Genomic DNA, 27,481 nt, shown 5'->3' with positions numbered 1-27,481 from the left:
GACACCCTGGGAAGTAGGCTTCCCCTCAGTGGGTGTGGTCAGCACTCATGGTTCTGGGGTAGGCAGAAGTTAGAGGAAGTAGCATTTTAACTGGAGAGCTAAAGCTGAGACTACACAGAGCTGCCTTTGATTTTCCCTGCCAAGTACTAATGTTTTCACCTCTTACTTTCAACTGTGTCCTGCTGCTGCTGCTACTACTACTTACAAGTAAGTACTGGCTGGTACTTCTCAGTTGGAGAAAGATTATTTCACAGAGGGCTAGACAGAGATACAGGATAGGAGTAGTGATGCTATTTGTAATAGCTTATGTTCGGAAGCAACCTAAATGTCAACAGTAGGAGACTGGGTAAGTAAATTTGACATATCCATGATACAAGCAGGGAGCCTAATTGAACAACCTGATATAGATGCTGGCAATCACAATGCTACAGAGAAACTCAAGGTGCACAGTTAATGTGTGCAAGCATTGCCATGGAACAGAAGTGTGTGCACATTTTTTAGTGTTTAGGCTCCAGGATTGGGGCCTGGGGGATGGGAAGAGTTGGTAGAGGGAATCCAGCTTCCATGTACCTTTCATGTGGTTTGAATAGATTATCATTTAGATGTTTGTGTTATTAGAAAGGAATTTATTTTAAACATCAATATAACATATGAGGAGTTTCAAATATGCAAGCTACTAGTTTTGTTTTGTCAGAGCTTTTATTCACGAGAGAGAGAGAGAGAGAGAGAGAGAGAGAGAGAGAGAGAGAGAGAGAACAGAGACAGAGACCAGAGACAGAGGCAGAGACAGAATATGTTACTTTTCCTTTGCTGATGAACAGACAGCTAGCACAGACGTATGGGACATTTTCCTGGCCAACAATTCCCAATTTTCTGAGTATTGACTCCATTAGCCCAGGTTTTTTATCTTCAAAAAACTTCACAATTCTTTGAGGGCTCAAAAATGTGTGTGTGTCGGGGAGTCAATAGCCCATAACACATGGGAACTGAGAGAAATGCAAGTTCCCATGTTCTACCTCAGACCAATGGAGGCAGACATTTTAGGGAAGAAGCACAGGTAGCCCAGGCTGGCCTCGAACTCACTGCAGATCTGCCACAGATTCCTTAGTACAGGGATTAAAGGCATAAGTCATCACTTTCTGGTCTGTCAATTTGGTTTTTGAGAGATGATTTCATCACTCAGGCTAGCCTAGAACTTGCTCTATAGTTCAGTCTGTTCTCTAATTCAGATCTTCCTGTCTCCACCTGCCAAGCTCCCGGATTAGAGGCATGTGCAATCATAGTAAGTGTTTAAACAGGACTCTCTTCTGCTGCTTCTGCTTCCTCGAAGGTCAGAGAATCATTGGCACAGTCAATCCCCCTTCCAACAGGGCAGTCATAGTTTCCTCTTTTATTCTGTGAGGCATTACCAACAGAAATGGACCCTCTTCCTCACCATCTTGCCCTCCTTTCCTCTCTGTGTAGGGTCTTTGGAAGATAAATTTGAAGTCGAGGTCGGTAAGAATGCCTATCTGCCTTGCAACTACACTCTACCTAGTCCTGGGACACCTGTACCTGTATGCTGGGGCAAGGGACCCTGTCCTTGGTCCCAGTGTACCAGTGAGGTGCTCAGCACTGATGAAAGAAAGGTGACATATCAGAAATCCAGAAGATACCAGCTAAAGGGAAATTTCCTCAAAGGAGTTGTGTCCCTGACCATAGAGAATGTGACTCTAGAAGACCATGGGACCTACTGCTGCAGGGTACAATTTTATGGTCTAGGAAATGATCAAAAATTAAACCTGGAATTAGTCATCATACCAGGTGAGTAGACCTTTCCATGTCCTCTTTGTCTGTAAGAATCACCTGTGGGCCATGATAGCATAATAAACATGTGGATTATTATCACCTCTGACTTCCCTAGTCCTGGTGGTGGATAGGAAGAACTGGGATGAAGAGACCTCACCTGTGAAGGCCAGTGATGTACCTTCCATGTGTTTCCATACTCAAGGATGCAGCCTAGAGAAGGGGAAGAAAGGCCTAGACCAGAGAGAGGTTCAAGACCCTGCCTGATTATTAGACCACATGAAAACTTTTTTATTATTATTTTTCATTTTAATTTTTTTGTATGATATATTTTGATCATATTCTTTCCCTTCCTCCAAATCTTACCAGATTCTCCCCACCTTCCTACCCGCACAACTTCATGTTCTTTCTATCTCTTAAACACACACACACACAAAATACACACACACACACACACACACACACACACACACACACACACACACACACAGAAACCAAAAGTCAAAACAGATAAGTAAAACCAATAATACGAAAAATATCAAACAAAAAGAGTGCATAAAGTCAAATGGAGTCTGTTTGTGTTAGCCAGCTACTGGGCAAAGGGCCTGCTTTTGAGTGTGGCTGGTATACCCAGTAACACTCCACTGGAGAAAACTGGATTTTCCCTTTCCCAGCTGGTATCAATTGCAAATGGGTTCTTAGTTGAGGGTGGGACTCTGTGTCCACTTCCTCTCTCAGTGCTGGAATTTTGTCTGGTTTGAGTCTGTGCATGTCCTGTGAGCACTGTCATTGTCTCTGTGAGCTCATCTGTGCAGTGGTCCTGTTTAGTCTGGAAGACTGTTTCCTTGGAGCCATCCACCACCTCTGACTCTTACAATCTTTCCACCTCCTTTTGGTGCCTGGGCCACACCTACAAGCCAGAGACATTACCATATCTGGAGATGGATTCTGAATTTTTTTTTTCACAAAAATCTACTTCAGGTAAGCCAGGAATATGGACCACTGGGTTGTATGTGTGTGTGTTAAGAAGGTATATATGTGCATGTTCTTGTGTTTTAATGTTTATACTGGACAGGGTTAAGTGTATAGCTCAGCAAAAAAGCCCAAGTTTGACTCCCCAGCACCACACAAATCAAAAGATTTTATAGCACAAACTTTGTGGTCATATGGAGCCGAGTTCAACTCAACTCTCCTTACTAATTGTATAATATTGGAACATTATTTCAAATGTGTGGGCTCTTCAGCTATAAAATATAGTTAACTACCACATAGGCCACTGAAAGGATTCTACAAGGTGATGTTTATGCACAGCTTTGATGTGACCTCTTGTGCGGCTGTTAGTTCCATCACTAATTAGGTTGTAGCAATGACAACCACATCCTGCTGAAGTTACACATCTGAAGTGTGTGCTATCCTCTCTGTGACTGTGTCCATGTAGGTTCGAAGTCAAGGCCATGTGTCTCGTCATCTCTCATCTTTCATGTGTTCTCAGCTGCCCGTGGATTCCCTGACATAAAGCCTCCCTGGGCAGCTGAGAGGGCTCAGTGGGTAAACTCACTTACTGCCAAGTCTGATTACCTGAGTTTTGTCTTCACAACACGCATGGTGAAAGGAGAGAATGGATTCCTGAAAGTTGTTCTCTGACCTGTACATTCCCCCTCTCCAATAAATAAACGTGAAAAAGAAAATCCTGATCCTTAATATTCTTTTCTGACTCAAGCCAAGTTCACCCTGCCTGCGACTGCTCATGGAGACCCTGCTACAACTTCTCCAAGAACCCTAACCACCGAGGGAGATGGCTCCCGATGGAGACATGAGCACAGGGGTATGTGTTTAGCTTGTATATCAGTTCACAGAGTTTTGAACATGATAAATAACTAAGAAAGACACTTTTTACACTTGAGATATTATTTGAAGTGACTAAAGTGGTAGCCACACATATTGACCCCTGGTAGGATTCTGGTTAAGTCACAAACTAGCCAAGTGACCTGGGACAAGGCCTTTCAATTCCCTGGGACTCTGCTTCCTCTTCTATCCAAGGGGCATGGCAGAGAGGCCTCTGGATTTCCTGTCTCAGGAAAATGACTCCCCTCCCCCCCATGGAGAAGTTATTTTGGATATCCACAGATTTTGCCATACAAAGAAAGAGAAATATGCACTAATGCCATCATTCATATAGAAAGATAGTCATTTGGGGCTGGAGAGATGGTGCAGCTATTAAAGACTCACAGTCAACAAAGGCTTCATCTTACTTAAACAGTTTTAATTTTATTACATTTTAATAAATTAATCTCTGTGTGTGTGTGTGTGTGTGTGTGTGTGTGTGTGTGTGTGTGTGTGTGTGGTCATGTGCCATGGATGGCATGTGGAGGTAAGAGAGAAACTTGGAGGCACCTGCTCTCTCCTTGCAATGTATGAGACGAGGGGATTTGATTCAGGTCTCAAGGAAGTATCAATATATGTGGGGTCATTTTGCTGACCCTTACTTAAAATTTAATTAAAAAAAACTTTTAATTAGAAATGATTCTACTTTAGTTAAATATTAGGTAAACTTAGTGCAATGGGTTATTGTCTTCATTATTTTCTGATTTACTCTGGGCTGCCACTGTTGCTTATATTCAGGGCTAAGGGACTGATTAGGTGAAATCAGGGCCCTTTCTAGCTGAATGCAGACCATCAGCTTCCTCAGATTTCAGCCACATAAGGAGGAGCTGAATTCTTCCTAGAGTCAAGGTTGGAAGCTGTCCCAGAAGACAAACAGGACAGAAGAAGCTGACCTCAGGACACATTGATCAGGGAGGTTAATCTCATCTTACTTCTGGGTAGAGTTCTGCTCTTAAACTCTATTTTCTGTAATGGGAGAGGAAAACAGGTGAAGTCCCATCTCATCATGTCATACATCTCACAGGCTACGTCTTGTGGGATTTCAATAAGAAAATGGGTCCAGAATGGTTAGTCTAGTGTCTGGTCACAGTGTGTTCTCAGTGTACATTAGCACCTGTCACCAAGACTGTCAATAAGGCCATAAGGCAGAATGAGAAAATGATTCGGTCCTGCAGCAAGAGTAAACTGAGTCCTAAATCCAGCTCTTCTGGCCAATTCTGAACTCAGTAGTGTTGCCACAGTTCTCTGAAGTTTAGGTTTCATGTGTCACGGGCAGAGTTCTTCTCTAAAATCCTGTTTCTGGGTTGGTATGTTGGTGCTGTAGGAAAAGCCCCTTGCCACTAAAGCTGTCAACCTGAGGTGGATCCCAGGTCCCTAAATGGTGGAGAAGGAACTCCCACAGATTGTCCTCTGACCTCCATATGTACACCATAGCGTGCCTGTGGGTGCACACACACACATACACACACACACACACACACACACACTTGCACACACATATGCACATTAAGATAAAATAAAATAAAACTCTGTTTCTTCACCTGAAAATGGCAAAATAGTGGTATATATATATAATATATATATATAATATATATATATATATATAATTATTATTAAGATTGAGGGCTGGAGAGATGGCTCAGCCGTTAAAGGCTAGGCTCACAACCAAAAATATAAGATTGAAGTTAGGCATGATGGCACATGCCTTTAATTCCATCACTTGGGAGGCAGAGGCAGAACGATCTTTGTGAATTCCATGCCAACTTGATCTACATAGCAAGTTCCAGGACAGCCAGAGCTGTATAGAGAGGGACCCTGCCAAAAAACGAAATAAAACAAAACAAAACAAAAACCCACCCCCCACCACACCCTCCAAAAAACAACAAATCAAACCAAGAAATGATAAAAAGATTCATAGTGCTCAGAACCATCCCTGGCACCTCGGTGCCAAGTGGACAATAACTGTGGCATCTATATACATTCATGACCATGTTATCCCTCTTTCCTGCTGACTAAGCTCTAGTGCAGTCTTTGGTTCCCCAAGAAAAACAGGAAACAACATTACAGACATCTCTTGTTCTTGTTTACAGCAAAACAAAATGGGAAAAAAGTAAAGAAGTCAGAGCTGGAGTTATAGCTTAAGTGGCAGTCTGTCTAGCCATGAAAGCCCTGAATTTTATCCAAAATGCCACATAAATCAAGTATGATGGCACAGGCCTACAATTCCAGCATTCAGGAGGAAGAGGTAGGAGGATCGTTCAAGGTCACCCTGGCTATAGGTCGGGTTTGAGGGCAACCTGGAATACTTGAGACACAATCAAGAGAGAGAGAGAGAGAGAGAGAGAGAGAGAGAGAGAGAGAGAGAGAGAGAGAGAGAGAGAGAGAGAGAGAGAGAGAGACAACAAGTCAGTCTAGTCACTTAGACCAAGAACTGCAATGATGGAGAAGCAGAAGTGAGGTTTCCATTTCAAGTGTTGCATGTGGTGAAGATTCCTGTTTACTTCGAATTTCCGCCCTGTGGTTTTCAGGCTTTAAATTGCTTCCAGGTGATGAAAACAAACTGGAGTTGCTTTTTTTCCCCTAAATAATTTTAAGCCAAGACTGTCTTTGCAATATTTAAGTCATAGTCAGTCAGGCTCAGATTTGCTGAAAGCCTTTCTGCATCTTGAAGAGTTTCGATTTTGAGGGTTCAGGAATGTGACTGTGGCTTTTCGCAATCTGACTCAGGCAGCCGAATGAGTGGGTTTCCTCAGTTTTCAGGAAGCTGACAACTATTTGTCCTCACAATGAGTGTCCACAGGCTCTCCTCCTGCTCCTCTCTTGCTTGTGGCCCTGTCCCCTCTACCTGGTGTCAGTTAGTACAGCCATCAGCCAGATGAGCAGATGAAGAAGTAAATGCACTCAAAGGAGAGATGGTGGCCGGCAGATGAGCTATGTGACTCTCTTCATGTTGGGGACATTGCTGCGTGAAGTTGTGGAGAAACCTGAAGTTATGAAAGAGGCTTTAAAGCCGTGTGAGCTTACATGGGAAGGCATTCTCACTCATGAAGCAGGGTGTAACTCTCATTCTGTTTCTTCCGTTATCCAAAACGACTAACAGTGTCTACTCTTTAGAATGTTTGTTTTACTTTCATGTTTTAAATTTAATTTTAAGTTTTGATTGGCTTCTATTCATTGTATGTAGAGCAGGTTTCCTAAGGACAGTTTTGCTCAAGGAGGGTTGTCTGTTCTGACAATATTCATTCTTCTTCTCTCCCTCTTCTCCCCACCCACATTAGTTCATTCTTTCACAATATAATCTCACCTCTGCTTCATTCCCTATGTATAAGTGATTTTATCCGTCTGATCTCACTTTTCTGCTCTGAGGACAAAACGCTGACTAAAAGCACTTTGGAGGAGGAAGGATTTATTTCAGTTTGAAGTTCCCAAGGCATAGAGTTCATAATGCTCAGAAGGCATAGCAGTAGGGTCAGTAAATAGAGAGATCACTTTATCTGTACACTAGAGAGAGACAGAGAGACAGAGATAGACAGAGAGACAGAGACAGAGAGTGACATACTCCCTCTAGCAAGGCTTCACCTCCTAAAGGTTCCAATATTCTCCCCAAAATGTCACCACTGACTGGGGACCAAGCATGGGGGGAAATTTCTTACTCAAACCACAATAGCATTTATATGCAAACTAGGGTTCACTAAAAAGAGGAAATACAATATTTGTTTTTCTGAGTGTGTATGGGGGATTATTTTACCCATTTTTTGTTGTTTGTTCTTTTGGTATTTAGTTTTTGAAGTTTTCTTTTTTATATGTTCTAGATATTAATCCTCTGTGAATTATGTAGCTGGCAAAGATTTCTCTCTGTAGGCTGTCTCTTCATTATAGAAGCTTTCTAATTCGGGCAATCTCATCTGTCAGTTCTTGGTTTTACTACTGTGATTGGGGTCCTTTTGAGAAAAGTTTGTCTGTGCTGATATCGAGAAGTATTTCCCTGCAAGTTTTGAAGATTCACTTCTCATATTAAGTTCATCGATCCATGGTGAATTGGTTTCTGTACTCGTGAGAAGTAAATATCTAATTTTGTCTTTTCACATGTAGATATCCAGTTTTCACAGCACCATTCATTAAGGAGGCTATCCCCTGCCCCCTCTCCCGCCCAGTGCGTGTATTGGATGTGTTTGTCAAAAAAGCAGGTGTCTGTAGCTGTCTGGCTTTGTCTGTAGTCTCCATCCTATTCAGTTGAGCTACCTGTCTGTTTCATGTTAGTCCAGTGCTGCTTGTCTGGGTCTCTGTCAACAACTTGAGATCAGGATTGCTGTTCTATTAGAGGTCTTCATGAATTGGGATTTTTTCCATTTCTGAGAAGAATGGTCATTAGGATTTTGGTGGGGATTGCATGTGTACACTGTTTTTGGTAAGATAGATATTTTCGTATTACTTCTGCTGATCTATGAGAATTCTTTCTGCAGTCTGGTGTTTGTTTCATTTTTTTAAAAATGTTGATTATAGAGCTCCTTTACTTCCTTGGTAAGGTTTAGTTGTAGGTATTTTATCTTAGTTTTTTAAAAAGATTTCTTTATTTATATTTAGTTTATGTGTGTGAGTGCTTTGCTGGCATGTCTGTAAGTGCTTGCGTATCTGGCGTCCCCAGATCTAGACGAGGGCTTCAGATGCTTTGAACTAGAGTTATGGAAGATTGTAAGCCACCATGTGGGTGCTGGAAACCAAACCTGGGTCCTCTGCAAGAGCTGCAAGTGCTCTTAACCACTGAGTCATTTTTCCAGCCCCTGTATTATTATTATTATTATTATTATTATTATTATTATTATTTTAAAGACAGTGTCCTACTATGTAGCCCTGGCAGTCCTGGAACTCACAGTACAGACTGGGTTGGCCTCAAACCCACAGAGATCGCTCTACCTGTACCTTCCAAATGCTGGGGTTGAAGGTGTGTGCCACCGCACTGAACAGTATTTTATTTTTTGCAGCTATTGTTAGTGGATTGTTTTCCTGACTTCTTTCTCATCGTGTTTGTCATTGGCATATAAGAAAGCCGTGAGTTTTGTATAGTGATTATGTCCCTCCTGCTTGCTGAAAGCATCAGCTTTAAGAGGTTTCTGCTCCAGTTATTTCCTACATACACTATTGCGTCATCTGCAAATAGGAATACTTTGACTCCATTTTCTATTTGAATCACTTTTGTTTCTTTCTCTTTTCTTATTGTCCTACTAAGACTTCAAAAATTATATTGAATGAGAATGGAGAAAGTAAACATCCTTGTCTAGTTCCTGATTTTAGCTGAAAGTTGTTTGAGTTTCCCATTTATTATAATGTTGGCTACAGGCTTTGTTGTATATAAACTTTATATTGAAGTGTGTTCCTTCTCAAAAAGTTTTCTTCTGAAACAGAGCCACATGTACCCTAGGCTATTCTCAAGCTTGCTGTGTAGTCAGAAATGACCTTGAACTCCTGTCTCCTGAGTTCTGGGATCACAGGCATGGGCCATCCCGTTGGATTTATGCAGTGCTGGTGATCAGACAGGGGGTTTCTGTAAATGCTAGGCAGGTACTCCTGTGAGCTGAGCAGCTCCTTCTATGGCCCCTAGGTTGAGGCGTGTTCCTTCTATTCCTAGTTTCTTCTCAACTTCTTTTCTCATAAAGCCATGTTAAACTTTGTCACAGGCCCTTCCTGCATCTACTAAAATGACCACCTGATTTTGGTCCTTGGAACTTTTATGTACCGCCACATCTTTGCACAGCCCCAGCGACTTGACCTTCCTGAAGTGGAGAGGAAGTGAAGAAATGAGAAACACATAGACACACAGAAAAGCTGGGATTGGGTGGACTGGGTTCTTGGATGGAGGAGTCTCGGCACCTGGGAAGTTCAGCATGTTTATTACATAGAGTTGAGCAGGGAGGTGGGGTTACAAGTTTAGCTGGTCTCGGTAGGCACAAGCTCTGGAGGGGAACACTCTTCAGGTAGGGAGAAAGCTCTGGTGGACATTTTCTGAACACACTATCAGTGTTCATACTTGGGTCTCTGAGGAAGGCTTTGCCATCCCCAGTGTCTCCCAGGGAAGGCTTTGTCACTCCCATGGTACAGAGGTATTGGAGCCCTTGACATGGCCCGACCCATGTTAACACACATTCACTCAGGGCTTCCTCCACTGTCCACAATGTACTATACTCAATCTTAGCCAAAAGTCCAGAGAAGGCCGGGGTGATGGTGGCGCATGCCTTTAATCCCAGCACTCAGGAGGCAGGGCCAGGCGGATCTCTGTGAGTTTGAGGCCAGCCTGGTCTACAAAGCAAGTTCCAGGAAAGGCTCAAAGCTACACAGAGAAGCCCTGTCTCAAAAAAAACAAAAACAAACAAACAAAAAAGTCCAGAGAAGCCATTGAAGATATTTCTGTGACTTACTACAATTATTGATTTGCATATGCTGAACCATCTCTGCTTCTGTTGATGAAGACATTTTGATCACGATACAAGATCTTTTTATAATTATTGAATTTGGTTTGCTAGTTGTTTATTATTGTTTTTGAGACAAAGTTTCACTGTGTTGCCATGGCTGGCTAGCCTGGAACTTTTGCAGATATTTTACAGATAATTATTTTTGTACTAATTTTCATCAGGAAGATTGGCCTTTTGCTGTTATGTCCTTTTCTGGTTTTGTTATCAGACTAATCAATATTGGATCTATGCAACGAGCTTGACAGCAATCCTTCCATTTTTATTTATTTATTTATTTATTTGTTTGTTTGTTTATTTATTTATTTATTTATTTATTTATTTGGTTTTTCAGGACAGGGTTTCTCTGTGTCGTTTTGGTGCCTGGTGGTAGGTTTTTTGTTTTTTGTTTTTTTAAGGCCTGGTGGAATTTAGCTGTGAAAACATCTGGGCTCTATCTAGTTGTATGACTTCTAAAAAATTGCTACTTCAATTTCATTGTTTGTTATAAATCTGAGGTTGTTTCGATTTTCTCAGTTTAATTTGGGTAGCTTATATGTGTTTAGAAACCATTCTTTTAGATGTTCAGTTTAATGGAATATGTGTCTAAGTAGGTCATATTGATTTTCTAAATGCCATTTTTAGCTGTTGAAATGTTTCCCTTTTCATCTCTAATGTTAAGGATTTGGGTCTTTTTTCTCTCTTTTGGTGAATTTGGCCGAGTGTTTACTGATTTTGTTCATCTATCTATTGATTCTTTGTCTTGGTCCTTTTGATTCTATCTCATTTTCTACCCTAACGTCTACTGTTTCTACATGCTATTTTAGGGTTTAATTGTTCTTGTTTTTCTAAGACCTTGAGGCACATTATTAAGTTATTACCCAAGGTTTCTCTGATTTTTTAAATGTGAGTCTTTACATAGGTAAAGCTTCCCTCCTAGAAATGCGTTCGTTATATTCCCCCGCAGGTAACGCTATGTTACATTTTCATCCAATTCGAGGGATTTGTTAACTTCCCTCCCAGTTTCTTCAATGACCCATTCATCACTCAGACCTGATGAATTCATCACTCGGTCACTCATTTTCCCTGAGTTTGTGTTTTTTAGGACAGTTCTTTTCTGTACTGAATGAGATAGTTCATTCAAAGTGACAACATGCCTGTGTTTTGGTAAACTGTAGCAATTGTTTCCATTTGAGAACAACTAAATATCCTGGCAATGAATAAATGTTAAACTTTTTCAGGAGTTTTGTGTCTTTGAAAGTCTGATTAAAATATGACTGAACATTGTCAATGTTACTGAATTGCTGAATCACACTCATTAGACCTCTGAACAAAACCAAGGACTAAGTCTTCCAGACCTGAGTCTCCATTTCTTACAACATTGGTAATGAATGAAAAAAAGAAATAAAAGGAGAACATGACTGCTCCTAGGTATGGTGGAGGAGAAGGTTTATTGTAGATATGAGGGAGAGTATAGCCAGAAGCAGAGACATCTGGAAGAATCCAGAGTGAACATGACCCTGAGCAGGGCCATGTAGGAGAGGGGGAGGGGGGAAAAGGGAAAAGCCAGGAGACCAGGAAACCAAGAGGTCAGCAGGGTAAATAAAAAAAAATGGCATAGCCAAAATGGCTGGATTATATAGGGAAGGGCAGCCCAGCTCCTGGACTAGAGAGTTCAGGGTAGGGGGTGAGGTATGTCTGCCTTACCTTGTAACTGAGGGACTGAGGGATGGTGGGAGAACCTGGCAGCCAGGCCCCTTTGGTATGTTAAATAGGCACCTCAGCTGTTTGTCCTGGACTGAAGACCTAACAGACAGTGGAGTTTATTAAATATGTGAAAGGACATCACCCTGAGGTTGGTTTGTATGCACTCAGTGTCTTTTGTTGGTCTTCTAATTATTGTGGAGCACATGGAGATGAATTAGTAGTAAACAGGATTACTAGTGTGTTTAATGTTTTTCTTTGGTTTGGAGTTAAAAACATTCTTAACTATTGTCTACTTCCTCCCTTTTGTATGTGTGTGTGTGACAGAGACACAGACTCTGGGGACCCTCCATGATGAAACTCCAACAGTAAGTAACTCTGATATGCACGCTACCATTGTGCTTGGCTGTAGACTTCCTCCATGACACCCCTTTTTATGAGAAAGCTTTACCCTCCTTGGTTTCACATGCTGGCTTTCATGTGTTGACAATGGCAGGTCTGACCATATAGGCCTGTTACTGATGGAAGTAGGGTATGAGTGTGAGATTTCTGGCATATGCTAAGTGTAGAAAACCACCAAGAAGAAGTGAGCATTCATCTCTCGTTTCAAATGTCACTACTATGTGTCACTGTGGAAGGTTCTGTGACTCTCTTTTCAGGTTTTCCACTTCGATTTTGTTGTGGTTTTGAGACAAGATGTCACGTAGCCCAGGTTGGTCTTAAACTTATTATGTAGCTAAGGATAGTCTTGAACTCCCAATCTTCCAACTCCTTCTCCAAAGTGCTGGGATGCCCAGATTACATTTTGTAGTTTTTCTTTCTTTTTTTTTTTTTGGTTTTTTTGAGACAGGGTTTCCCTGTGTAGCGTTGGAGCCTTTCCTAGAACTCACTCTGTAGACCAGGCTGGCCTGGAACTCACAGAGATTCACCTGCCTCTGCCTCCTGAGTGCTGGGATTAAAGGTGTGTGCCACCACTGCCTGACTTTATATTTTGTAGTTTTTTAAATTCATTTTTATGTAACAAGACACCACTCAGGAGTGCCCAGAGGCAAGAATTTGCATTCTGAACTATGATGTACTGAACTAAACAGGGAAAAAACACACTAAAAAGCCAGCTAGCAGTAGCAACCCTAATGACTGGACATTGAGACTTCTCAGTGGGTAAAGGCACTTGCCACATAGCCCAACTACCCGAGTGTGACTCTTAGAACTCCTGGAGGAAGGAGAAGAACCAATTCCTGACAGTTGTCCTCTGGTCACCGTTGCTGTGCCGTGTACCATGGTGTGGATGTACACGTACGCACGTGCATGCACATACCAATAATGAATAGACAAGAATAATATAAACAACTCTATAGGACCGTGTCTAGAGGCCCACATTCATTTAATTCAATTCTTAATTTGTGTGCTCACAGTCAGTGCCTGGCATCTTGTGAGCTTGTCTCTCCCCCCTTGAGATAGAGAGCACATCTAAGAACTTCTGTTGCCTGCAAGTGCTTAACACAGGAATCCTGCTTTCACAGTCTAATGTGTAGTGATTAAGTGGATGATTTCACCTCTGAGATTTATTGCTTTCATTGTTTATGATTGTATTGTTTTTAAATGTAGTTTTTGTTTATTCTTAGATTATTTTGTACATGGATACAGTGCGTTTCAATAATACTCACTTCATCCCCCTCCAACTCCTCCTAGATCCCTCTCATGTCTCCTCCCAGGTTCATGTCTCTTCTTGTTCATAACATACTGAGTCTAATTAGTGCTTCCCATACATGCATGAGTATTTTTTTTTTGAAATAGGGTCTTGATATGTAGCCCAGGCTGACCTCAAATTTCCTACTCCCCAGTCTTAGCCTCCCGAGTGCTGAGATTATGGATGTTCACCACCATGACTGGTATATTTACTATTTTTGAAGGTAGAATGTGGACTTATATTTTAGAAATAGAAGGATGTTCTATGTGACTCCTTAGTATGAGAAATGAAGAAACAGCAGTAGTATTTACCACTGACTGAGCGTTCATTAAGAAACAGGCTTTGTACTAATTTTCTCAATAACTCCACAGGGTCACTGAGCTCTTGGGGATGTGAGATTTGAACCCAGGACTGTGTGGTTACAAAGTCCTGGCTCTTGCAACACTGCTTTTCTGTGTGAAGGGAGGTTTCCCTGAAAGACTTCAAATGTGGACCACTCTGAAACTCCCTTCCCCTGGACACACAATTTTGAAGCAGTAGGATTCCACTCTAAAGCCTCTGTAGGGATAGGGGCAGGTAGAATAAAGAGTGACTTCTACACCCACAGCACTGGAGGGAGTGTTTTATTTCCTTGCTAACTACACATATTAAGCTAACACATTTCATTCCTTTGGTGGTTGAGGCTACTCTAGAAGAAGACAGATCAAGGGGGGGGGGCCTTCATCATTCCTGCAATCCTGAGAGACCCTAAAAAAGAGTGGTCTTCCTCCTGAATCATGAGACTTGCTGAGCATATGACCAATTTCTGGACATCTCAAGCTTGACTCCTGTTTTCTTTCCCCCAGCAAATTTCCACATGGTCTGATGAAATGAAGGATTCTGGAGAAACCATCAGAACCGCTGTCTACATCGGAGTAGGAGTCTCTGCGGGGCTGGCCCTGGCACTTATCATTGGTGTTTTAATTCTTAAATGTAAGTTGCTGGACATTGCTTCTTTTTCTTTCTGATAAAGAACAGTTACTATAGGAACAAAGGCAAACCTAGATAGAAATACAACCTTTTAAGTAAACCCAAAGGTGGTTAGACAGGACACTCTTTGTCTCTCCAAACGTTGCCCGTTCTGGTAACTGGTAGTCATTCAAGGTTTCTAAGTGTCAGGCGGATACTATGCTAAATGTTTTACAGACATCTTACTCATCATCAGTTATAAACAAGGTAGTACCATTTCTTCCCAGGCTAGGGCAGAGGAAAGTAAAGCTTTGCTGAGAGCAGCTGAGTTCTCCAAGTTTCACTGTAAGCAAGGCACAAGACTAGACCTTCAAGTGCAGCAGACAACCAGAATTGGCTATCTTTGGATACGAAAACTAATCTTGGGGCTGATGGGATGGCTTAGTGGGTTAAGGTGCCTGTCATAAGCCTGATGCCCTGAGTTCTATCCCAGGGACCCACATGGTGGGAGAAGATAACAGATTTCTTCCCTCAGACTGTCCTCTGGTCTCTACATGTGAGCTGAAGCATTTGGGTACCTCCCCTCTTTCCCCCTCCCCTCATCTCTTCTCATCTCTGCTGTTCTCCCCTCTCTGTCTCTCTCTAATCAACTGCAAGAGCTACTCTATTTAAATTATAAATATGCCCATGCTTATTAGGAAACCCAACAACACAACCTCTCTCAGTGTGGGTTTCTATATTGCTTTCTCAGGCACCTCTCTTTAACATTGAACCATGCCTGGGATTCCAGAACTGGGTTTTCTCCTCACAGTGATCAGCATACTAGCTATTTGTCTTTATTTAAGTAGACAACTTGTGGTCTGGGCATGTGGTACAGGTGTTAAAGTACTTTTGTAGCATGCAGGAAACCATGAGCCCCATAAAAGTAGGTATGGTGGCATACTGTAAGTTTTATAATCCCAGAACTCTCTGGAGGTAGAAGCAGGAGGATCAGAAGTTCAAGGTCATCCCTCAGCTACACAGTGAGTTCCAGGCCAGGGGGGGCTGTCTCAGGGAAAAAGAAGTTTGGTTATTGTACTTGGAGACCATTGCCACATTAAAGATCCAAATGTTCTCATCAGCCCAAAGCCTTCCACTCTTTGATAGTTGTGATGTATTCTCTTTTCTTTGAGAGCAGAGAAGAAGGCATTGCACCAGAGTATAATGCACTATAACAGCCTTTCTCCTTAACACACAACATGGACTGTTTACATAGGGTCATCAGCCATCTAGGATTTTCACAAGAATGAAGGGAGTTCCTAAAATATAGAACTTCCATTGGTAAAGCTGGGACCATCTGAGAAAAACCAGGATGACTGCGAACTGAAGTTGCCAAGGACTTTAAGGAGGTTATAAAATATAATATAAAATATACTAGGTACATGGCAGGGCAACCATCATACTGACATATTAAGCAATATGTCCAAATTCATACAGTTAATTGATAAATATAGGGATTGAAATTTGCCGGGTGGCGGTGGCGCACGCCTTTAATTCCAGCACTTGGGAGGCAGAGCCAGGTGGATCTCTGTGAGTTTGAGGCTAGCCTGGTCTACAAAGCAAGTTCCAGGAAGGGCTCAAAGCTACACAGAAAAACCCTGTCCCGAAAAACCAAACCCAAAAAAAAGAAAGAAAGAAAGAAAAAGAAATTAATCTTACTTCTCCTGGTTGTTTTCTCCCACTTTTTGTAAATGAGTTTTTCCAAGAAAGAAACAAGCCCATATATACTCACATGAGCTTGTCCATAGATTGCAGTAAACACTGGGGACTGATCATTTGAACATGGAATCTAGAAGCCATTAAATGATGACAGAGAAATGATAACGTGTACTACTTTTTGAGTTCTTCCAAGACCTAGAAATTAGGGACTTCTGTAATTTATGTAAAAGGTAAGGAGGTAGGTGGATTTTCCTCCCCTTGGGATCCCACCCCATGTTGGGAGTTATTTCTCTCTTTTGCTTAATAAATCTATGCCAATTCTTGTCTTTAAAAGAGGCATAGGTGCAATCTAATGCACATATAACTGCTAACTTTGAATGCACACAGGTACCACATCTGTGGATTCAACCATATAGTGAACAATGATTGAAAATTATTTCTACTTAACATATATAGACTTCTTAATCCCCCAAAGAAGGCAGCAGCTATATTACTATAGCATTTATATCATGCTAGATGTTATAAGTCATCTAGGGATCATTTAAAGTATGGGGTAGGATGTGACAGGTATTAATGGTGTTTTATATAAGGAACTTGAGCACACTTGGATTTTGGTGTTTGCAGGAGTTCCTCAACCAACCACAGTGGATTTAGAAGGACAAGGGTTAACATAGAGAGTTGTTTTAAGGAATGAATCAAAATGTTCTGTTCAGTGTATAATTTTTTTCCTATGTTTTATGGATAGCAATCTGACAGATGAGGTGGCCTGTTCTTAAGTCACGACATTATAGCCACAAGCTGTCTGGGAAGTGCCCATCAGTCCTCTGCTTTCGAGTGGACTGTTTACTGACTTAGATGGCCACCCATGCTTCACTACTGCTTAACCTCCTTCAATCCTCTCCCAGCCAAGGAAATATCAAAGGTCTCTTCGCTGTGTCACATCTTCATCCTTTCATTTATGTTTTTCTTCTGAACTGCCAATCTCATGTCTGTCCTTAAAGTACCACAGATACAATTTTAGTCAGTTTCAAATTGCTTCCATTGTACTAATGGTCACGGATAGCTTTGTCTTTATTGTGGCTAGTCTTTCTGCAATAATGTCCCAAGTAGATTCCATACTTTATTCTAAAATGTCTTCTCTTGGCTTTGGAAACCCCATTCATTGTATTTGATTGATCAGTCTTCCCCATTATTTAGACATTTCCTCTTCTGCCTGGTGTTTAGCAGCTGAAGTTCCTCAGGATTTGGCCTTTTTCTCTTTGCAAACCTTCTACTTTATAACATATATTCCATGGACTTACATATTCTCTTTAATCTTGTCAACTCTTAAAATGATGAATCAGCTTGTCTCTCTGTCTAGTTGATAGCTCCACTTTGAAGTTCATATATTCATATGTGATAAACAAGACTCCTGCTTCCATATCCACCCACAGGACCCAACTGTCAGGTCCTGGACATCTCCATCATTTCACTGTCTATCTATGTGGTTGTTTCTGCCAGAAATGTAGAAGTCATCCCAGAATCCTCTCTTTTCAACATCTTAATATGTAATCAACTCCAGTCGCAGTCTCTGCACAAAATATATCTAAGATTGCTTCATTATTCTGGATCTTGCTTGGTGATTTGTTATTTATTCTCCTTCTAATCAGTTCTTTACACAGTATCCAGGTCAGATCATACTGTCATTCAATGACATCCTACAGGTCTTCCTGTCTCATACCATCTCAATTCTCTTTGTTGCTGTTTAGTTGGTTTGTTTTGTTGACCTCTTGATCCTCCTACTTCCACATCCCAAGGGCTGGGATTGCAGGATAATAACTGAAAAGGTCTTTGGGACCCAGCCTCAGTTTACATCTCAGATTTTATTGGGGGTAACTCTCTTGTTCTAGTCTTGGTTTTGGTTTTGACACCAACTCAGATCTTTGCCGAGGAGTCTCTGTTCCTGTAATATTTCCCCTAGTTCTTGACACAGGTGACTCATTCTTTTCTTTAGAGCAGACCTCAAAAGTCATGTCCTAACGTCCTACCCTAACCATCTCTAGTTTGGGTTTAATATGGTGCTGGTTTCGTTTTATAATTCAGTGCAATTTGAAATCATTTTTTCTGTCCTTCCTTTCCTCCATCCCTTCCTCCACTCTTCCTTCCCTCCTTCCTTTTTTCCTCACTAGGATACACGCTTCATGGAGTCAGAGCTCACAACTCCCTGTGTGTGCCCTTGGTGCCTACCAAACTGCAATACACACAGGACAATCCCCATAATATTCGCTAAGTAAGAGCTCCACTTTTCTTTTATTATTACTTTTAACATAGTCCTAAGACATCACTGGTAGGTTGATTTCATTTGTTCTAAAGCAAGACCAAATTTCACCAAGCCACTCTCATCTCCAATCAGTCCATTTTATTTCTTGTTTCAAATTATCTTAGAAAAGCATTAATTGGTTTTTCTTCCACCTTTATCTAGGGTATTCTTATAAGAAAAAGAAGTTACAGACTTCAAGGTAAGAACAATGGAAGAAGGAAAAGGGCATTGGGGACCTCTACTATCATATGATTTTATTCTTCCTCTGAGAAGTTCTTACTTGGAGCTTTGAAATCTTAGGTTAGTCTTCTTTTGTTTGGGAAATGAAAATCCAACAGTTGCCCTCCTGAACATTGAGCTTCCTCAGGTCTAAAGTTGAGGTGTATAGTTTGCCTTCTTATTACTAACAAATACTTATTTATCTCTAATATTCAGGGAACTGAACCTTTAACTGAATGAGTGTTTACTATTTTCATGATATTACCAAAATGAGAAAAAATGAGAGAGAGAAAACAAAAACAAAACAAAGCAAAAAAAACTCCCAAGCCACTATGGATAGTCAGAGTGTTTATAGCCCTCCTTAGGCATTACTACTATGGCAGTGTGTTATGATGACCTGGGCACTCATCTTGCTGATATAGGACATACCTAAAGCAAATGAATCAGGATCTTGGGGGACGGAGCTTGAGGTAATTGTTCTCAAAGCTCTTCAGGTGATCCTCATCATTACTCCACTTCTGACTGTACACACACACACACACACACACACACACACACACACACACACACACACACAACCCTCTCTCCCAGATTTTCTTATTTCAGTAAAAGTCAATACATGAAAAATTGCAAAATTTCAAGGGAAAATATGATCATGTGCTGAATATGAGTCATCTCTTATTTCAGAATCAATAAAATCCAGAATATTCCAAAGACAAAGTAATATAAAGTAAAAAAAATCATATAACTCCAAATACAGTATTTAATTATCAGTACCATTATTCTTCATTAGAAGTGAAACTGGAAGCATGGTATTCATAGGTAATGCTGATAGGCATCAATTTACTGTTTGTGAAATGACGTGCTCAATATTTAGCTCTACTTATAACTATAAACCTATAGTGAACTGAGAACTAGAATGCTCTGTTTGACTACTGTAACTCCAGCACAGTGTGTGATGAATACCAATGATCAGCTCTAATGAATGAATGATCCAGTGCTCCTCACAGCAGCCCTACTACAGGGCTCTCACTATTCCCGTTTCTAGAGTTGAGAAAACTGAGGCACAAGGTTTACTAAGGTATGGCATCTGTGGATGTACATATTTTGTTCACTGTTGTCGTCTACAGATGCACAGGACAATGTGTAACTGTCTTGAATTAAAAATTATATATATGAAAATAGATGAAAGATTATTTGGGAAGAGGACGAGGGGTTCAAGAGGTGAAGATGAGGTGTGTGAATACAGGAAGAGTATAGAATATATAGTTATGAAAAGGTTGTCATGAAACCCATATTTTATAAGATAGTACTAAAAACCATTTAAAACCCCAACCAAATGAGCAACCAACCACAAACAAACAAACAAACAAACAAAACTAAACAAGTTCACCCAAGTCATGATGTTGGGAAGAAACACAGAATTCCAACTCAAATCTGATTGTGTCTGTAACACATTCACACTTTTCTCTTTGTTTTCAAACTGTTGGAGCTTTCAGAGGATTGAAACAACAGTACAAGGGACGTTAAAACACTTGGCCTTCAACTCCTATTTGACACTTGGAACAGCTGTGCTGTCCAGTTCTCAGTAAGCACAGGGCTTCCTCTCAACCACCTGTAAGTAGGTTGCAGGCATCTTGACAAATCTCAGAGACTTCAGCCTACAACTCCTAAGAACAGGGAATATGGTTTACATACCTAGGAAAATTAAGAGTAATTACATGTCCTTAATTGTTCCCCAAATTACCACCTGGGTTTCTTTCAGTGAGCATCCAGGGAAGGGTCATGAGTGTCAGCTGGCTACTGTCATCAGTGAAGACTGCTCTTTAACACTGTTCTCTGTTGTCTGGGGAATTCTCCTATCAACTCCAGCATTATATTTTCACAGCCTCATCACACTGGCCAACCTCCCTCCTGTGGGGTTATCGAATGCAGGAGCAGGCAGAAATCGATCAGAGGAAAATGTCTATACCATCGAGGAGAACATATATGAAACGGAGAATTCCAATGAGTACTACTGCTACGTCAGCGGTGGGCAGCCGTCCTGACCACCTCTGGGCTGTCACTTCTTAAGGCTCACCTCCATTTTAGACTTTGGTATCTTCCTTTTTGAAAACTATCAGATATGTCACCTGAAAAGTTTTGGAGGTTCTGTCCACGGCCACCGAGAAAAGTGTTCCTGTTTTCTAGGGATAATTAGCTCACAAGGGGATTCGACTATAACCTATGCTATGTTGAAATGCACCATAACCTCCGAGTTCCAGGGAAAGAATCTCCCAACCCAGAGACATGGATGTTGAAGCTCACATGTGCCTCGATACATTAGGTATGCTTAGTCTGAGATCTCTGGAGCACCTGGACATTCCGGATTGTGGTGTGTATACAGAGCTCCTAAACAGATATGGGGAAGATTAGGCTAAGATAGATAGGTGCAGGTCTTTGTTGATGCAGGAAATCTAAAGTGGCCACTGGTTTTTCTAGAGATTTCTGACCTTGAAAAAATAAAGAAAGAGTCAGGTGGTACATGCCTATAATTACATAACTTGGGAGGCTGATGAAGGAAGATTGTGAGTTCAAGGCAACCCTGGGCTGCGATGGTGAGACTTGGTCTTAAAAACAAAAGAGGAAAAAAACCCCAAGCAAACACACCAGGAAGGTCAGAGGGTAAAGCGCTTGTTGTGCAAGCATGAGGAACCTGAGTTTGATCCCCAGAACTCACATGGACATGCTAGTGTGTGCTTGTAAACTCAGAGATGAGTGGGTGAGGACAAAGCAGATCCCTGGGGCTTGCTTGCCTAGTTGTTGAGTTCCAAGTCACTGAGAGCCCCTGTCTCAAAATAAAATGGACTGTGTTCCTGAGGAAAGACAATGGATGTTGTTCTCTGGTCTCCACACACGTATGTGAACATACCTTCACACACACATATGTGGTCACACATGAAAGAAATAAAGGAAGGAAGGATCAGAATAGGCCTATACAGTAGTGAAGGTTCTCTCTGGGCCTGCTGCCTCTGTGTAATGTGTATCTCTACATGACTGTCCTCTGCCTCAGTTAAGACTACTTCTGAGTGGGGGCATGGTGGTGCAGACCTGTAATTAACTGCAGCACTCAGAAGGCTGAAGCAGGAGCATGGAGAGTTTATGAGCATTCTGTGCTGCACAGTCAGACCCTCTTTTACAAAAAGAAAATGTCCCTCATTTGCCTGTGACTGTGAAAGGAAACTCTCTTTGCCAAAGTCCAACCTTGCCTGTTGTGCTCAAAGGGAACTGCCTCTGATGACTTCTCCATTCACAGAGGAAGCTGGAGCTGTGTTTTCCACAGAAGAAGAACCAGTGACTGGGACACACATTTTGTTTCCTGATTGAAAGAAGACAGTGACCTAGCAGCAGTCTGTATAATCAGCCTTAGATCCTTTGGTATAAGGACAGTGGTCACAAAACCAAATGTCCAAGCTGGTGGACATCAATTTTGTCTCACTTAAGACTGTCTGCTCAGTGCCTTGGTCTGTGTTGGTTCCTGTATGTAACAGAACCTAATTAAACAGCCCAGAGTGAAAAAATTAAATGAGCAGAAAGATAGCTTTGTCATAGACTTCTGCATTGGGGAGCTCCTGTGTAGATCAGAAGACATTTATCAGTGAGGACACAGGCATCTGTCTGTTTGTGCAAGGTTTTCTTGTATGAATTTGGTGTTTAGGCTGCATCTAGCTAGTTATGATAGGTACTGGCTTTCTTAGGTGGGTATGGAAGGGAGACCAGATGGCAAAAATCAATTAGAGGTAACGGTTCTCATGTAGGTGAGGAAACTAGTCACAAATGTTTGAAAGTTTTAAGACTGTACTGGGAAGGACTTTGAGCATATTTAAACTGGATCAATGGTTTCCTCCATCAGCGTTCTTATTGGACAAGGTCTTTAAGCAAAAGCATGCATACAAAGATGATCACTGTGTTGGTATTTGCTGAGGACTTTTTACATCAGTGGGGGATGGTTGATGACATGGTATGACAGTTTCTATCGATTGCTAACTAGACAGGATCTAAAATCATCTTGAAGATGAATCTCCAAGTCTGTGAGGCATTTTCTAGATTATGTTAGTTGAGGTGGGAACCCACTCTAATGTGGGCGGGGCCGTTCCATGGGCTGGTGTCCTGAACTGCATGAAAAGAGAAAGCAGGTTTAGCACTGACATCCATCTCTTTCTGCTTCCTGACTGCCATTGCAATGTGACCGGCACATCCTTGTGCCTACTCTCATGTCTCCCCACCACCATGGACCATGTCCTCTTGACTTATAAGTCAGAATAAACTCTTCCCTTTTAAAGAGGCTTTCGTCAGGGATTTTGACATAGCAACTGGAAAACTAACTAATGCACATGGTATGGAGTCTAACCATACACGTGATTAAATAGAACCTGGTAGCTTTGCAGAGAGCTTGTACTTTTTTGGGTTTTGGTTTTTGAGATAAGGGCTCATATATCCCAGGCTGACCTTGAACTCACCAGGATGGCCCTGAACTCCTAATCTTCCTGCCTTTTCTTCCTGAGTTCTGTGTCTACCTTGCCCAGTGACAAACACTTTCAAGCAGTTGCAATGTGCAGTCACTTGGTACTGGGACAATAGAATGAATAACATTTCTAGCCTGTGAAATGTCTGGTTGATCTGACAGGAGAAAGGATCATATCCATTCATTCAGGAGATCTTTATTAGTAACTACTTCCTGCTTGACACTGTTTAGTCTCTAAGAACAACAGAAAACACAGCCAAAATCTCTGCTACAGAGTATGTACTGTTGTCTGAAGATAATGTTACATTTTTAAGTCAAAAAAGAATGTTCTAGACTGTATATTTCTCTGCTTAGCATATGGAAAAAATACCCAAATCAGTAATTATACCACAGGGTATTTCAGTTTTTTCTTTTACATACTTATTAAAATTTGATTTTTTTGTATTACTTTGTTTATAAAAGTTAAATTAAGCATTATAATAATGTTCTCCTGTTTCCTGTCCTCATCAAAGAAAATAGGTCAAGGCCAGGGGCAGCAGAAGGTTGCTACAAGCTGGAATTAGAACCCTTGGTTTTAGACCTGTAGTCATTTAAAATCAAGTATTTGGGATGGAGTTGGTGGGTGGTACAGAAGAAAATGAGGGGGCCAAAGGAGATAGTATAAGGGACCTAGGAAAGGGCAAAGAGGAGCTTAAAGCCTTCGAAAGGAAGAGGGTGGAGAGATGGCCCAGTGTTTAAGAGTGGTTGCTGTGCAGTCATGAGGACTGGAGATTAGAACTCAGCACCTGTGAATAAGACAGGAGTCTACTGCATGCCCAGAACCCTACTGGGGAGGGCCAGAGACAAGAGGATGGCTGGGGCTTCCTGGCTTCCAAGCCAGCAGAGAAATAGGAGAATGGCTGATTATACTGTGTGATAGTTTATATTGATGCTAACTTGACAGGGTCTAAGATAATCTTGGAGACAAATCTCTGGCTGTGTCTGTGAGGTGTTTTCTAGTTTGGATTAATTGAGGTGGAAGACCTACCCTAAACGTGAGTGAGACCATTCCATGTGCTGGTGTTCAGGGAGAGATGCTGCATCATGGAAATAGTAGAGCACACGTGATTCGCCCCTTCTAGGCTTAGTATATGTGCCTGTAGGCACATGCACTACATACACATGTGTGTGTGTGCACACCCACACCACCACACAACCACAACCACACCACAAATAAAGCTTTAAAAATGTAACACAAAATCCTATTCACAGTAATATGAAAAAATAAAATAAATAAATATATAGAAATAAATGAGAGAGAGAGAGAGAGAGAGAGAGAGAGAGAGAGAGAGAGAGAGAGAGCAGCCAAATTAAAAATGAATAGAAAGTAACACACACACATAAGGAAAAAAAGCTGATGAAATGATTCAGTGCAAGCCTAATTACTTGAGTTGGATCCCCAAGCCTCTGTCTACTTGACTTTGATTCCTGAAATCCATGGTGAAAGAAGAGAATGGACTCCTGAAAGTTGTCCTCTGACCTCTGCATTTATACTGTAGCATTCATGAGCCTAAGCTCACACATACTCATCATATACACACAATCATAATAAGTTAAATAAACATTTTTTTAAAAGTTCAAAGCTTACAGCAAGTTCAAGCCTGTCTAGGATGCATGAGGTCTTATCTCAAAATAAAAACAAAAATAAAACAAAAACAAGAAATCAAAGGCTGGCGAGATGTCTCAGCAGTTAAACACATTTGTTCTATAAGTATGAAGGCTGGAGTTCAGAACCCAGCATCCAGGTAACAAGCTGAGTGTCTTGTACATGTCTATAACCCCATCTCTAAGGTGGTTGTGTGTGTGTGTGTGTGTGTGTGTGTGTGTGTGTGTGTGTGTGTGTGTGTGTAGCAAATTTGAGACCCAAATTCTTGGAAAGACCCTGCCTCAAAAGAACAAGTGGAGAGGGGTAGAGATAGTCACCCAAAGATGTCTTCTAGCCTTCACTCATGTGCATAGACACAATCACCACACATGAGCTGGTGCACACACACACACACACACACACACACACACACACACACACACACACAATACACACACACACCAATAAACAAACAAACAGACAAATAATTTTAAAAATCAAGGAGGTTGTAGCCCAGTTGGTACTTGCTGACTATGCACGAACCCTGTGCTGAGTGCCAGCACTGCATTATGGGAGATGGTGGAGCTCTTCTGGATCCCAGCATAAAGGTGGAGGCCAGAAGATGAGACACTCAAGGTTATCCTTTGTATGAAGAAAGATCAGAACTAGCCTGGGCTACATGAGACTGTCTCAGAGAAAGAGAGAGAGAGAGATTGAATGTGTAGCTTGCCCTTACAAGTGCATAGGCATTTCCTATTAAACCACACAGGTTCTGAGAAGGGAGGTTTCCCTGCCCATGATTTACAGATTTGCAATTTCCAAGACAGAAGTTGTAAGCTGTTGGACAGTTCTCCTGGTAACAGCAAGTCAACTGATATGAATCATCCTCCCCCTTTAAAATAAATATAGCATATGCTTGTGGAAATAGCTTGTTGAGATTTATGAAAACACTATACAACTTATAATAGTTTCATTTCTAAGCTTCTGACTTGAGTTCGAGAAATGTAGTCATTGTATAATTCCACTTCCAGCAACATCCAACATCGCTGTCAAACAAAAATAAGATTTGGAGCTCAAATGGCCCTTGTGCCTACTCCCAAAGGTGATCTATTGACTTACAGAAATAGAGCAGAACCCAGCTATATCCCCAGATTTTTAGGCAAATGGTCTGGATCCTTCTGCGGAGCGCTAGAGTAGGCGTTCTGAGATCCACCATGGTTCTGGGTTTCAGTTGAGAAGTAAGGGGGAGCAGGGGGAAGGTGACCATTTTATCTAGGGGTCCTCAAGGCTGAGGAAGGCTTAGGTTTCAGTTGCTTTTCAGTGGGAGACCTGTGCAAAGAGGAAGTGTGAGCCAGAAGTGTTTCTCTGTGTCCTGTGTTAGCCGGTTCCTCTGTGTCCTGTGTTAGCTGTGTCTACTGCTGTTTTAAATAAATGTCACTTAGGCTAGCGAAATGGCTCAGCGGGTAAAAGCATGTTGACTAAGCCAGATGGCTTGAGTTTGATCCCAGGGGTCCCTGTGGAGGTAGGAGAGGATGGAGTGTCCCAAGCTGTGCTGATCTCCACATGTGCCCTGTGGCACACACACAGAATATATAAATAAATAAATGTAATAAAAAAATAAAGGATGTTTCAAGTCACTTATTTCCTCTGTAGTCAATCTCTTGAAATTTGTATCCTAATCTCTTCTGCTTATATGATTTTTCTTCTTCCAGAAAAAACAATGAGTTTTTTTTTAAATGGGTTATTTAACTATTCATGTGCAGTAATGAGGCAGTGGGTTAAAGCTGCTCATTATTTTAACATGATATTGGTAGGTGTGTCACCTTGGAATTATTTTATTAGGGCTTTATATTATAAATTGGCAAGGTGTCGTTTGTAATTTCTACCTGTTGTTGTTTGAACTTCGATGTTCTGTTTTCTTTTTCTTTTTTGGTTTGCTTGATTTTTTGACACAAGTTCTTACTGTGTAGACTAGGCTGGCCTGCAATTTGCTATGTGGTCCAGTTGGACCTCAAATCTGAGGTAATCCTGCTTCCTCTGCCTCCTGAGTGCTGGGATGAGAGGCAGGCACCACCACGCTAGACCTCATTGATTTTAAACCTAGATCGTGTCAATCCCTCCCGGTCTCTGCCTTCCCCCCTAGAGCCCCCCTGTTCTCCCAAGGAGTGATCCTTCGCGTTGCTTTGTGCTTCTAGACCAGCACTGCCCGGTAGATGCACAACGGTAGGGGCTGCATAAGAGATTTTTTGATGTTCTACCACCGTGTTTTACACGCAGATGTTTTTTTTGGTTCAGCTGTGACACAACCAAATACCTATGCAGTTCTGTGAGTACAGCTCAGCTGTACCTGCCTATTATGTGGCTAGGCTGACCTTGAACTCAGAATGTAGTGGAAGATGACTTTGAATTATTGCTCTTCCTACCTCCACCTCCATTGTTGTGGTCCCAGCTGTGTACCACCCTAACGGGCTATAACAGTTTCCCCATACCAAAACTGACTAGATCCTAGCTGAACCCTCCTGACCTGGAGTTGACTGAGCTGTGGTGGAAGGAAGGCTCCAGTGCTGAGGGTGAGGGGCTTCAAGACCTGTCTGCTCCAGGCCTCAGTGAAGTTCTCTGCAGTTTTCACTGTTCCTTCCAACAAGGACATCTACCATCCTCCTCAGGCTAAAAGTTCCCCATA

General features: G+C 41.6%; 1 protein-coding gene across 2 annotated transcripts; it reads left to right on the top strand.

Moving 5' to 3' along the window:
- Positions 1-26,435, top strand: LOC128122685 (hepatitis A virus cellular receptor 2 homolog). 2 transcript variants are annotated; one of them, XM_052758341.1, is made up of 7 exons: positions 6-207; positions 1,465-1,803; positions 3,506-3,610; positions 12,144-12,184; positions 14,352-14,478; positions 18,614-18,650; positions 20,559-26,435. In XM_052758341.1, exons 1-7 carry the CDS (start codon positions 150-152, stop codon positions 20,716-20,718), a joined length of 867 nt encoding a protein of 288 aa, XP_052614301.1. In that variant the 5' UTR covers positions 6-149; the 3' UTR covers positions 20,719-26,435. The 2 variants fall into 2 exon arrangements, with proteins under 2 accessions (XP_052614302.1, XP_052614301.1); XM_052758342.1 differs by lacking the exon at positions 3,506-3,610 and having other exon boundaries at positions 1-207.
- The last annotated feature ends 1,046 nt before the right edge of the window (positions 26,436-27,481 follow it).

The sequence above is a fragment of the Peromyscus californicus genome, unplaced genomic scaffold, assembly GCF_007827085.1.
Source record: "Peromyscus californicus insignis strain IS unplaced genomic scaffold, ASM782708v3 Scaffold_3__1_contigs__length_106647218, whole genome shotgun sequence".
Classification (NCBI taxonomy): domain Eukaryota; kingdom Metazoa; phylum Chordata; class Mammalia; order Rodentia; family Cricetidae; genus Peromyscus; species Peromyscus californicus.
Note: the sequence above shows the minus strand (reverse complement) of the source record. Positions and strands in the feature narration are given on the sequence as shown.